At 41.3% G+C, this 14045-nt stretch overlaps 1 protein-coding gene across 3 annotated transcripts in view; it reads right to left on the bottom strand.

Moving 5' to 3' along the window:
• The window catches only part of plcb1l (phospholipase C beta 1-like), a 110552-nt gene that overhangs the window by 29979 nt on the left and 66528 nt on the right, over positions 1–14045 (bottom strand). For all 3 annotated transcript variants that reach the window (XR_011691101.1, XM_071478782.1, XM_071478781.1), the window contains exons 8-13: positions 12527–12627; positions 11596–11762; positions 5752–5898; positions 4284–4441; positions 1784–1866; positions 1399–1483 (exon numbers count right to left, since the gene is read on the bottom strand). Coding sequence is in view for 2 of the 3 variants with exons in the window: in XM_071478782.1 (XP_071334883.1) it covers positions 1399–1483; positions 1784–1866; positions 4284–4441; positions 5752–5898; positions 11596–11762; positions 12527–12627 (741 nt within the window). In the remaining variant the exon portion in view is untranslated. The remainder of the gene's footprint in view (positions 1–1398; positions 1484–1783; positions 1867–4283; positions 4442–5751; positions 5899–11595; positions 11763–12526; positions 12628–14045) is intronic.

Genomic DNA, 14045 nt, shown 5'->3' with positions numbered 1-14045 from the left:
GCCCCTGACCCTATAGACTTACAGGGCTGATATCCCATTCGATACACTGTATACACAATGCCAGAGGGGAGTGGTTGTCATTGCACTCACCTTCCCCAGTTATTACATGCTCAGTGGTAGAAATCTAATTCATCAGTAGCACTTTCTCTTTCTCTCTCTCTCTCTCTCTCTCTCTAAATTCTCACTTTTCTCCTTGTATCTTTCTCCTTCTACTTCCCTCTGCCACTCCATTCGAAGGGTTTCTCCCCGATAATACTTCAATGTCAAATCCAGTCAGAAGGCTGTAATTCTCAGAGGGCTGTGTCTTTGGCAGGCGGCGGTGCTGGAGGAGCTCCCTGTGTGTGCGAGATAATGCTGCATCTGACTGCTGGGGAACTTTAGCTGCTCTCTAGTGTTATACCATCAGGGACAAGTCATCCCCGGTGAACAACAGAAGAGGAGTAAGTGGTGTGTTTAAGTACATATGTGTGGAGGATCGTATGTGTACCAGACACCATGACAGGTGCCTGTGTGAGAGTTTGTGCGACAAGTGGCTCCATTTGTCGCACGTAAGTGCTTGCGTCATTACACACAAAGACGCCTTTGGGATAAAAAAAAAAGAGTTTGGCCACAAAAGGACAAAGAAAGCTTTTGACTGGTAGCCATGGAAACAGAGGAGAGACAGATAAAGGACTGCCAAGAAAAGCCATGTTTAGATTATAGCGTAAAACACTTCCATTTAATCTTACATGGCTGTCATTTGCAGTCTCTCCCACGGTAACAGAGAGGCACAGTAAAAAATGACTGTGGGATGAATCATTAAGAGTTGGCTTCCGTGGCACACAGATAGCCACAGGTTTGTGTGTGTCTGTGATTGAAAACAAGAATGAAAAGGAGAGAGAGCGAGAGAGCAAAAGAGAGAGATGAAGTCTAGGAGGCCATTTAGAAGCGCGCCTGGAGTGACAGAAAGAGGAAAAACAGTGACAACACATTTTGCCAGGTGCTAGAGGGCATGTCGATATGATGCTGGAAGTGAGAAAGACACGGAAGGAGAGAGGAAAAAAGATAAAGAAACACAGGGAAACAGTGGTGTATGTGATCGAATGAGTAGAATTATCTATAAACAGTATGTGTGTGTTTACATGTGAGTGTGAGTGTGCAGTAAGTCATGGCTTGTTGTCTCCCTAATGTTTACATGCAAGGGTAGCATGCTGGGCAGCAGTGTTCAAGGACACTTCTTCGGTGCACTCAGCTGTGCGATAATATCTGATGAATCCCTCGCTGCTGGCCGTGTGGTATGTCTGTGTATGTGTATGTGTGTGTGAGAGACAGCACGCCATCACGAAATGTGTATGTTAGCACATGCATATGTGTGTGTGTGTGTGTGTGTTTTTGTGTATAAACATCGTATGTACTCACAGGGTATTTCTCCAGAGACTCTGTCAGTAATGCGTCTCCAAATATTGACCGGCAGTACTCTGCCATCTTAGCCTGCTGCTTTGGTCTGGGAGTCATCACATGCAAAAACAAACACACACACACACACACACCAATATGATTTCTCCACAAAATATCAATATACACTGAATATATATGTTGCTCCTAAGAACCCCCTAGGAACCATTAAAAACCAAACCCACCAATGAGAACCCTCCCCCTAAAACTGTGCAGATGTTTACACAGTTGATACAAACAAAATGACTGATTGGGCTTATCGACATTAAACCATCCAATACTCAGACAATACTCATCAATAAGGTCAGCGGTCACACTGTGGTCTTTGATCTATGGTCTGGTGACTTACGAGTCCACGTGGTTCTCGAAAGACAGGATGATGGGGAAAGGTGAGGTCTTGAAGGCACATTCGGCGATGGCCTCGATCACTTCCTAAAAACAGAAACAGAAGGGAAAAATAAAAAAACAATATCAACATAAATTATCTTGAACACACACACACACATAGGACAGAAAATTATGTCAGTGTTGAATTATTATATGAGTAATGTAATGTACATTAAGAAACAATTAAAGTCACTGATGGTTAATGCAGGAATATGCTGTAGAGTCACAGGAAAATAAAGCATTTGAAGATACTCCTTGTACACCAGCCACAATAATCTGCATTTACAATGTTATGATTCCCCATATTTCCTGGAATGCTTGAGAGCCTCCCCCAGAGAACATGCCCAAACCTGCTGAAATCAATAACTGTAGGAGAAAGCAACAGCAACAGTGATAAGATAGGAAGATTCATTACAAATCCAACATGTCCTCCGGCTGCATGGCATTATGGTCTATTGTGGATGCCAGTGCTGGGAGAATTATCTTTGTGGTTGCGTGTATGAAATGCATGTATCAGTGTAAAATCTTCTGGTGCTGTATTGTAGATGTGCAGGTTGTCAACATGTTGGTGAATTTACTGGATGATAGCATTAAAGTGAATCCTGTCATTCGAGGATATGTCCACAGAAATGAGAGCTGAGCCGTGAGTTTGGTGTCGCTGCTCAACTCCAGAGAAGACGGTTCAAAATCTGATATCAGATTTCCAAGCCACTGATTGTCTGAGTCAATTACACCGTCATTAACGATAGTGTCAGTTCCGTTAATGCCTTAATTTCCATTTGCTCCATCTCCTCCAATAAAAATCTTTGTCTGTAACTCAACCCTCTTCATCTTTCTTCCACTTCACAACTCTTATATACAACTCTGTATTTCACTCTCACACTAATTCCATTAAGCTTGTTCTACTTCTTCTGTTACTCTCATTGGACCTAAATTTCCTCTATCAATCAATCCACCCGCTTCTTGCTTCTTTTTTCTACTCTGCCCTGAGATTTTCACACCCTCTTCCTGCCATAAAAGCAGTTTTTCTTTTTGTCTTCTCCTCTTTGGAGACTTTAATTAAGTGCCCCTCAGAGCTTCTCTTTAGGGGCAGTCAGTGTGTCCCTGTCCTTTACGATTTGTTATCTGCTGTATGGCCCACTTTTTGTTTTCCCCACTTCCCCGACTCTGTTTCCCTCCATACTTTTATCTTCTGTGTCTGATGCTGCATCTGTATGCTTCTGTGGTTGTGCATTTCATTCCCAGCTGTATAAAATACGATTACAGTTAGAATCCTAATGAATTTCATGAAATCAGATCCCATTTTTTCCTATTGATGGTCAGCATTAATGTATTAACATTCAGTAGTTATCTCTTCATCCTGTAGTTTTTGCTGGAAGTGGCAGAGTTTGCCATTCCTGACTGCATGAGAGATTCAACCCAATTTGATCTCACTGATAAGACCCTATGTGTTTACTGTTAACTCTGTTTACACTGTGCCAGAGCTGCGTTAAGTCACTACAATTTCCTACTGCTGCTTCACATTAAAAATGATCAAATGCTGAAACATAGGGTGGCTTTGATTGTGGAGCCGCCAGAGAAAATGCAGGAAATGTGATTGTCACCATAGTTAGCGCTGTTCACGACTGTAAACAATTTTTCATCAGTGGATTATATTTAATTTGTGTTACATGAAAAACTGCAGGCAACACAGGACCCTCTGACTCCTCCTCCACATGGTAACCATCTTCACTGGTTCCTGTTGTTGTGTGGAAAACTAATTGTGTCATGTGCAGCATGAAATCAGTCTGACTTTTCATTCAAATAAAATGATGCTGTTACTGTGCTGTAACATTAAACTGCACTTACTAACAGCAGCACAGGTGTCACCAAGTCAACCAGGACTGAAATCTTAAGAATCATATCTTTAAAGCCATGAACAAGAATCAACCACTTACAGTGTGAAGATGGTAAAAGCATCTAAGCTACTGCACCTGCTCTTTCAATTTACTTTCCTTAATTAGTCATTAACAAGCTTTTGCATTTTGGTGCAAGCCTGCATGTTTGAGGGTTTTCACATAGGTGGCTGCCAATACACTGGCACGTTAAGTGTGCACTCGGAGGCAAAATGATGTTTACCAAATAGAATGTCCTGGAAATAAAGATGAGACCAGGAAATGGAAACCCATTCTAACCCCAAAATACTTAAAGCTAAAGTTACTAAAACACAGAAGATGTGGGCCCAACCCATATAGCAATCAGTGTTTGATGCAGTGAGTGGATCATATGCACAGCATGTGGATCGCATTATCTGTCCGTGAGGTCTGTTTACCCAGAACCCCCCTCTCTGTGTCCGTAGACAAAGGCATTAAAATGCATCTTCAGGGAAGAATGTTTCAGCCTGTGCTCCCTCTTCCTCTGCTCCCCACTCCCCCACCCAACCCTCCGCCTACAGCGCTATCACTCTGCTCTCCTTGTGTTACCTTGAAGGAGATTTCAGTTGTCATGGTGAAGCCGTGAGTGATGACGGGCTCTTCTTCTGTGGTGCGACCCTTCCAGCAGTCCAGTTCAATGCAGCGGCACCCTGACAGGAGAACCTGCTTGTACATCTCAACTGAAGAGTTCCCTGCAAGCTGGCCAGCTGCGCCCCAAACACAAGCAAACACACACACACACACACACACACACACACACACACACACACACACACACACACACACACACACCTCAGGTGATTGTTACACTGACTCCAAAAGTACCCGGATGTCTACAGAAGCATGTGCTCTCACTTTTCAGGCGCTCATTAACCACATTTGTTGCTAGCATGCAGTAAAAACAATTCAGCTGTTGTTATCTGTAGCAGGCAAATCTTATCAGCCTGTCGCCATTAGCGAGCAATTATCTCTTCACATTAACAGCATGCTTTCCTGCAACGTGAGGGGAGCTGTGTCAAAGTGAGAGACAGATCCATGTTGTCACTTCAGGTGGGATCATTCATTTCCTGACTTTTTTTTCCTCACTCTTTTTTTTTTTTCTTCAAGTGATAGACATCCTTATCCAAACCCATTAGGGAGAGACTTTCATTACTAAATGAGTCAATGTCTTGCTTTGAATTACCACTGATCAATAGGGTGGAATCACATCAGCATGAATGCATAAGTTGCACAAGCTCTTGTTGGCCTAATTATGGTGTGTGGATTTCTCGTGTAATGTTGTTAACCATAAATACAGCAAGGAAGGAAACACATTATGCATTTCTGCAGATTTCTATTTCATATTATAAAAATCACAGTGTGTCACTTTTGAAGATACTTAAAGAAGAAACAGTGTGTGTGTGTGTGTGTGTGTGTGTGTGTGGGTGTGTGTGTAAGCAGAGACGGAAGAAACTGTTGTTTGTTTTTCTCATTTCTTCATTTCGCAGGCTATGAGGCTGGACTATTACAGAAATTCCATTTTTTACATCGCTGGAGAAATTTGATCCACTTGAAAGATTCAATGCTCTCCAGTTCCCCCCAGAATAGATTTGAATAGATGAATTCTAATATCCATTGAAGAGAAAATGGCCTCTGTATTGTGCCTGCTATGCTTGCGCACTGCCGGGAGCCAGTTACTGTGACTACCAGTCTAAAGAAATATTTAACTCATGAATATCAATGAGTTGCGTCTCATGGCATGACTTGATTGGATAACCTCTTGAGAGGTAAAGGGGGCCTGGTATGCATCAGTGCATTTGATTGACTGACCTGCGAGGTATAAAGTGGGGTGTATTCACTTGTGCAACCATAATTGTATTTCTAAATGAATGAGTGATCTGCTCATATGTAGAAGAATAAAGGATGCGTGTGTGCACTCAGTCAGGAGTAAAATCGAGTTGAGTGTGTAAGCCAGACAGAGAGACCGACAGAGCTGCCTACGTACACAACAGCTTTTTGACTTTATCTGGGTGTGTACCTGTGAGGTATGTGTTGTGTGAGGAGTTGATGAAGTAGTGGGAGAGGGGAAGGGTCATGTCTTCACTCTGGTCCAGCTTCTCAGGGGGGATGATGCTGTTCTCCTCCCCATTCAGATACCTGGCAAAGCCTTCCACTGAGATCTGACCTGCACGAACAGCACACAGCACAGATAGACAGCACACAAAGATGATAAGTTTGAAACCCTTTTTTATTTGGTCCAGACACAAACCTGATTTTCAAACCTGTGCCTAAGGATTTGCAGGATATAATATGGTGATCTTCTATATTTTTCCAGTTGTCAACAAATCCCACAAAAAGAAAAAATACATTGATCTGACAAATAATTATTGTCTTAGTCTTAGCCACACTGTTGTACAAGTTTATTCAGTACAATTAACATGGGCACTGGTCACTGTTTATTTTGAGTTGAGTCCACATTCAACTTGCTGCCATAAACACTCACCACTGCTAGACATAGTCTTCAACAAATGCACCATTGACCCTTGTTTAAGTAGTGTTCACTAAGCACTACAGTGCTCTGCAGTTCCAAAGAATTTTTTTTGTCCTGTTTTTTAAAGATTTACATCATCAGTAGATATAAATGTAATTGGGGCTGAGTTCACAGACAGGGTTGGGAAGTTGTAATGCTTTGTCAGTTGGAAAAACAGAATGTTGGTTTTGATCTTTTCATAGGATTTGTTGATAACAACAAACACAAAATATCACCAGCCTTATCCTTTAAACAAATGAAACACAATAGTTATGGCATATGGTGTTACATGACTGTGCGCCACTTCACAATCACAGATCCTGATTTTTTTCCCTTTGGAATGTCTAACATGAAATATGTAACATGAATAACAGTCTTTAAAAAAAGAGTAAATGTACAGTGTATACACTATACTGTGTACACACGCTGCAGGTGCATTCAAATAAGCAGCTGGAAAACTGTGTTTAAATGCTTTCAGTGGCTACATTACAAAAATGCCCATAATCACTAATTAAAGCAACACTGAGATTACATTAGTAGTTTAATTTAGCAGGAAGCTTAAGTCACCGTTTGCCGAAAGCTTTTGTGGTTAATCCTTAAAGCCTGTGCCTCAGTGTTTCCGTTTCTTACACTGTAGGTGTATACTGTAAGTTATTAGCATTTATTACAAATATTCAAGAATCCAAGGTGCATAAATGCATGAAGTCTCCGGTTCACACAAGACAGGTTACAATACAAATGTGAATTTCTACATCTGTTGCTTCACTTGCTTCTACTGGCATTGTGGATGTTCACATAATGTCATACTGTGATCTGAAAAAGATTAACTGCCCTTGACGTTGTTCTTTCCTTGTTTTGATTGTTTGCCAAGGTCACTCATGTTAAGCTTTGCCTTTTTGCTGCCATCACTGAGCTCAGGCCCTCACTGAAAGTGCTCGAGAGAAGGAATAAATAAGTAATAAGCTGCAGATGAAAAGCTGACATCTCCTACCATCCAGATGCAAAATTTCATACACATTACCATGCACATCATAACCGCACCGGCACTGATTAAATTTTGTACAACATATAGCAGGTGCTCAATGCAAAACTAAAACACTTGCAACCTCCTCCACCCACATACGCACGCACTCAATTGACGTTATGCTAAATATGCTAAGTGATGCAAGCTCGACGAGTGCAGCAGGTCCCTCCGGCCACTTTATGCTAATTAATGCGGTGCCGCCCTCTGCAGAGTTGCTGGACTAATTAACGCTGGCTGCTGTCTGTGACATCTGAGCTCAGTCACGCTCAGCGTCTTACTCCCTGCTGACTACCAGACCTCCCTTTGCCAGGCTGAGCCCTAACCTCTGTATCACACAGATATACACACCGAGTTTCCCCAGTTCCCAAGACATTTGTAGGTCAAACAGGGAAAAAGGGTGTTAACATGGCTGGTAATAGAGGGGTACTTGAGTGAGAACCTACATGTGTTACTCTAAAGGTGAGATTTGAAAGGTGAAGTTGGTTCTGAAAGGAAGAGAGTATGAACAGCTACATTCAAGTCAAATAAAAAAAACTTTGGCCACAATAAGGACTCTGTTGAGCTGAGAGGAAACTGCAGTTGAAATATATTCTGACTTCAGTGATAAACTGCAAGACAAGAGTGGACACAAACAAACAGTAAACCAAGTCTGACAAAGAGCTTCCTCTCTACAATCACTGAAGAAGAATGCGCCATCAACCATTCTGGATGTAAGAGACTTTAAGTGTCTTATTTCATTTAGTATTTTATTCATCTACCTTCAAACAATGTCGGAACACTTGAGTGAGCACAGACTAAAGAAGCCACACACAATGACAGAGCAATGAAGAGATTAATGACAGGTATAATATTCACAAAATCCAATCTGGAAAACAGAGAAAGAAAAGAGAGAGAGTGCAACGAATTGAGCGAGCAGAAAAAAGTAACAGTTTTCTCACTCTTCCCCCTAATTTAGCTTTTTTGGGGCAGACCTAAGGCATTTGATCCACTATCTGGAGAAGGCGCATGCATCTATGCATGCCTGCTGTATATTCCTGTATTCCACGTAAGGCTTTTTCAGTGCAAGCACATAGCCACACATAATTTAACTTATATCTCTGAATACATGTACGGGCGTCCTTGAGAGAGGAAAAACCATGTGTATGTGTATCTGAATGTGTGTGTGAAGGTAGCATGTGGAGCTCTGGACCCCTCTGCAGAGCAGATGGCAGCACTTCCTCCGGGTAGATAAATACTTCACACAGGGAAATCTGTCACTGGGACAGAGAAGGGCACGCTTCCAGAGAGCCCGGGACAGGATGAACACACAACATCACAGTGCGAGCACATCACTGTGATCAGAGCCAAACACTGGGCGGTCAAATGATATATTTCAATGTGGTTTAAAAAATTATTTCCTGTCATAACACATCTGAAAAAAGTAAAGTAGGTACTTTACACAGAGGCGATTATTAAAGAAGCTATTTGTTAAGTTTTGCTATTGCTACATAGCCAATGTTCAACCAACCAACAGTGGAAAGCAACCCTCTTGTTTTGCTTCTATTTCTTTTACTTCTTTTCTTGTACTGAAACTAGCATGCTAATCAGCTAGCACTGGCGCGGCCGGCCCAACTCATCACTTTCCAATACCGAGTCACTGCAGCGTCCAGACTGCCTGAAGAATTAGCGCTGCACAGAGGATGTTATAACCTCTTGTCTTATAAATGCTATGATGGCTGAAGCTCTTGGCAAGACCGGTCAGTAAACAGCTGTTAATGCTAATGGTAACTACATAGCAATAAAAAAAACCTTACAAATAGCTCCTTTAAAGTGGCACTCATGCTCTGCTTAATTTAGGGTCAATTTAGTTTCAGTGTAATCAGTAATAAAATGTGCAAATGTGATTGGTATAATGATATACTGAACAGATTTCTAGATAAACAGCCTCTTCGGGCACCAAAGATTAGCATTTTTAATTTTAAAACTGAAACTTTATTTAATAATACCTTCCATACTAAACAGTTTGTTCCCCACATTTTCATAAATATATTCAGCCATGTACAAATCTTCAGATCTGCACCATAGTTACACAGTTGTTGATGAACAGTCCTATGCAGGTATATAATGTAATGATCTACTGTACTATGAAGGTCGCTGCTTAGGAAACACAGCCAAGGTACTAACAGATGTAGTATTGCTTGGGAAAGTGAAGACATACAGTCATGTAATCTGTAAGCCCCATTAGTTTATGTTTATGCACACCGATCTAATGTTTAACTTCTATGGGACTCAAAAGTCAAAAACATTTACAGCACATGTTCTCCTGACTATAACTTTTTATCACAGTTTTTGGTGCTTTCTAGAAATTAACTAACATTAGGTAAATACTAAATATAAATTATTCATATAAAGGTATGTTCAGCAATTATTATCATGTTTTTGAAATGGCTTGGTCTGATATAACAGAAAGAATCCACCCAGTGATTTGCTTGATAATAAACAGCATACGGTGTAAAGTAAGTCACCCTGTTTGGCACACGTGTATAACATGCTTTCCAACAGAGATTAAATTTGAATTGGCACATACCCGACCTTGATGCCTGATATCTGGAGTGGGATGTTCTCCAGTTTTGGCAGCTCTCTGTCCACTGGCACTTCAAACAACATGAAAGCACAACATGTCCAGGAGTGTTGGCTCCCTAATGCTCATCCATCTTGGTTGTTCATGAATTATTGATGCGCCAGACCTGATGTTTCAATATTACACTAAGACTGCCTCTTTATTTACTTTTATACACGTGTAGTTTTTTTTTTTATGTTGATAGTTGATGTTGATTTTTTTTTTTTATATTTATGCCTCCACATCACCGAAATTTGTGACTGGAGACATTAAGTTTTTGGGTTATCTTTCTGTCCATTCCTCCCTCTGATGTGAACGTGATATCTCAGTAACCCTTTGAGGGAATTTCTTCAAATTCTGCACAAATGTTCACTTGGACTGACACATGAACTGATTAGATGTTGGTGGCCAAAGGTCAAAGGTCAGGGTCTGGCCATGACTCGAGAATTCACACGCTAATTAACTGCAAGTGGACAGGTTGGTGGAGGCATACAACTACGATTTATTCATGTTGTTTTGTTTAGATACTAAGTTTTAACAGGTAGACTGTTGGCTTCATGGGCAGGTACTGATGACTGCTACACTAGCAAGTTAAAAAAAAACATGCCACCGCTTGGACAGCAGATATGTTATTTAGCCGACTGGAACATGCAGTCAACACTCTGACAAAATATATGCAGGATACAGAAACAACTCCAAGTTGCTAAACTACTACTAGTTGCCTGGCAACTCCTCCTGTCCAAGAAACAGTCTGGCACATACACCTGTAAAATGACACATAGTTTCTGTGCTGAGCTAAGCTAACCTGCTACAGATATGTAGGAATATAGGAAATAAATAAACACATTTACCATAATTTCAAACTATGTCTTTAAGTTGCAGGGTACTGAGCTCTCTCATCTGATATAGCTACCCTTATAGAGGATTAATGGAGTCTTCCACAGATGAAATCATCGATCTGTGCAAATTGTATGGATCAGTTACGGTAGGTTTTTTTTTTTGTTAAAATACTGATTTACAGCAAAAGCGAAAAGGAAGATTTGTGAGGCAATATAAGAAGATTCAGTAAAATACTGCAATTTATAGAGAAAGTTTATGTCTTTATGTTTATGTCTTACAGTGTTTGTGTGGATGAAAGCACACTGGTGAAGTGCTACTCTGCTGCACTCCACTTGCCACTTGCTATTTGTTCAAGCTCTCCTGAAATACAAACATGCACCAGCAGTCCTTCCTCTCTTTTCACTCTTTCTCTTTCACTTTCTCACTCTACTCAAGGATTCCACTCATGTAATCATGCAATCCTATTCCTTTGTGTGTGTGTGTGTGTGTGTGTGTGTGTGTGGTATTTATGGACGTCTAACATTTTGTCCCTTGGCACCCCACCATGTCCCCTCACTTTTAGAGTTTTTGGACACCAGGAAGCAGGGTTGTCGCTATGGTAACACCCCTGCCAAATTTATTGGTTGTGGGGGCTGAAATGGAGGGTTGGGGGTGAGTGGAGTCTTAGTAGGGCTGGAAGAGGCCGGGGGCCTTAAACAGTCACACTGTATATCTGGGTTAAATTTCTCTGTGTTTTCAGGGCTTTCAAAATATTTTTTTTGTATGAAAACGTTTTCTTACTATAAAACACCTGTGCATTAAAGGAGGCAGCTGAGAGTGTGTTATGTGTGTTTATGTGTAGCATGTTAAAGTGCCTTTGTTTGTACTGACAGACATTTGAGCCACTGACCTTTCTGTGCCAGCGAAGCATTAGGTTCATATTTGTCCACCAGCAGCTGGACCTGCTCTGGTTTGAGAGGAGGGTAGAGAATCTCATTCAGACGAGGGTCTCGCTGTTTATTGTTAATAAACTCCGTCATTTGCTCCACTGTGAGGTATGGACGACTCTTAGCGCCACTGAGGAGAGGAGAAGAGATGAGAGAGTAGAGTGACTGGTGGGAATATAAAAAGGGAAAAGTGGAGAAAATATTGGTTGCTAAGTGAGATGTAGGAGCAAGAACAGAACTCAAAAACTGAGATATGAGAAAATGAAACGAGGAGAAGATGATGGAGAGGAGGAGTGGTAATTAAAACAGCAAAGAAATGTGGAGAGAGAGAGAGCAACAGACGTGCAAAGGAGCAGAGGATAAAATGCTGTGTTGAGTAAATTATGAGATTTGATTAAAACGCCTTTCATATCTCTGCCTGTTCCACTAAATTATCATCTCCATATCCTCCTGCCTCTCATGCCATCTCACTTAACTGTGATTAAAATCTCGATTTATGACTTGAAGTGGCAACAGTCGTGCTGGCACGCGGGCTCAGCTGATGGCCTGAGTCGCTCTGGGCCAAGGGGCAGGTCTGCTGCTGTAGCACGTGGGGCCACACAGACGGAATCAAGGAGTCACAACCAGGGTCATTACAACACACTTCCCTGTGCTAATTAACTACTTATGATGACTCCAATGAGCAAAAGCAGGTGTCTTAAACCTGCACAGCCATATTGCTCGATTAGGGCTGACAGCCATTATCTATCTGATAACCTGAAAAGAGCAACAAATGGTTGGAAAAAGAAAAATCTAATAAATCACTCTCACATTGTTTCAAGTTTTCTTAAGCATATTTGCTCCTAAACTGGGAATTTATATATATATTTATGTATAGGGAAACACAGTACTTACACATCAGAGAAGATGTGGTCCAGCTCAGGTCGGGAGCAGATGTTGCTCAGAAACATGTTATACACCTCTGGAGTGAAGTCTTCCTGGGGGATGGAGTCATTCTGTAGAGGACAACAGCAACATGGTCAGATACACTGAAGGTGCAACACAAATGCATTGGTTAGCAAGGGGCTCTTTATCTGTCTGATTCTCTCTTCTCCCTTCATCTTTTGCTCACATATACAGTATTTTAATACAGCTGAATTTACAATATAGCCATTCTCATTTATATGTTTTTCTGTTGAAATAGTGACTGAAACAGCTGATTAAGACGACGTGTTAACCAGCTGTCACTTTCAAGCCATTTCCAAGCTGCTTGTCTGCTGCTAAAATCCTGATGTTATAACCACAACAGAACAGCCGTGCTGTGATTTTGACTATATTTATTTGTAAAATGATCACTCAGAGAGAAAGTAAGAAGCTCATTCACGTCAGTTGCTGTGACGTCAGCATAAAGATGTGTGCCTGTGGAAGGAAAGCCCGACCTCGAACTCATGGGGCAACACTGGCAACTCTCTTCAATAGAAAGTAGCAAAGGTTTGTCCAAAAAGACACTAGAGATTTGTTGCCAGGTGTTTTTCTTTAAAGTAGCTAAGGTGGTTGAAAAGTTATTTAATCAAGTGATAAAGGTGCTAAGTTGGCACTGCTTGTTTGCACCAGATCAATTTTCGAAAAAGCAATGTCCAACAGGGAAACTCCAACACTTCACTGATCACTCAGTCAGTCTGCAACATTAGTGTTTATAGGGTTAGCCCCTGCTGTTGCAGTCCAGCCAAAAAACCTTTCAAGACTTTGGGGGCTTAGTTCTTGCATGAGGCCTAGTGACCTGTATAGAAAATGTTATTTCAGATTGAGCCCTTCTTCAGAGCCACCCAAAACATCTCTGCACAAAAAAAATATTTTCTGTAAAGTCATGCTGTGCAGAGCTTTAAGTTGCCTTCTGTTAAACCTAAATACATACTGTATATCCACCCTACTGGTGCGTCTATAATAAAGACACATCTTTCATGCCATGGGATGTACTATAGCTGACCCGACCTCTCGTCTCCTTCTGGAAGTGATTCTGCGTATACATTTCAAATACAATTAATTAACAGAGGCTAACTGCCTGCAATTTGCACATAGACTTAAATCTATGTGCTTCAACAAAAAAAAAAGCTTTGGCCACAGGGGTTCCTTATAGAGCTATCAGAACCAAACGGTTGTGATAGAATCACAGAGCCCAGCACAGCAGCAGGTAATAGCATTGTGCCAGCAAGAAACAGAGCAGAACCAAACACTCTTAGAAAGGAGCGAGAGAAAAGAAGGTCAGGAGGGATGCTAAGGGAGGGGGATGCAGGTCAAGCCCCACCGAAACTCAATGACTCATTCTAAAGACCTTGGTGTGAGCTACATTGTGCATGCACGTTTGTCTATGAGTGTGTGTGTTTGAGGGATTAACAGCACTACCATTTAGCTGTAATTACTTGCACGTTGGAAT

This window comes from Trachinotus anak, unplaced genomic scaffold (genome assembly GCF_046630095.1).
Source record: "Trachinotus anak isolate AG129_WGS33_773 ecotype Australia unplaced genomic scaffold, CSIRO_AGI_Tana_v1 ptg000005l, whole genome shotgun sequence".
Lineage (NCBI taxonomy): Eukaryota > Metazoa > Chordata > Actinopteri > Carangiformes > Carangidae > Trachinotus > Trachinotus anak.
The sequence above is the reverse complement of the archived record's forward strand: the minus strand, read 5'-3'. Positions and strand labels throughout refer to the sequence as shown.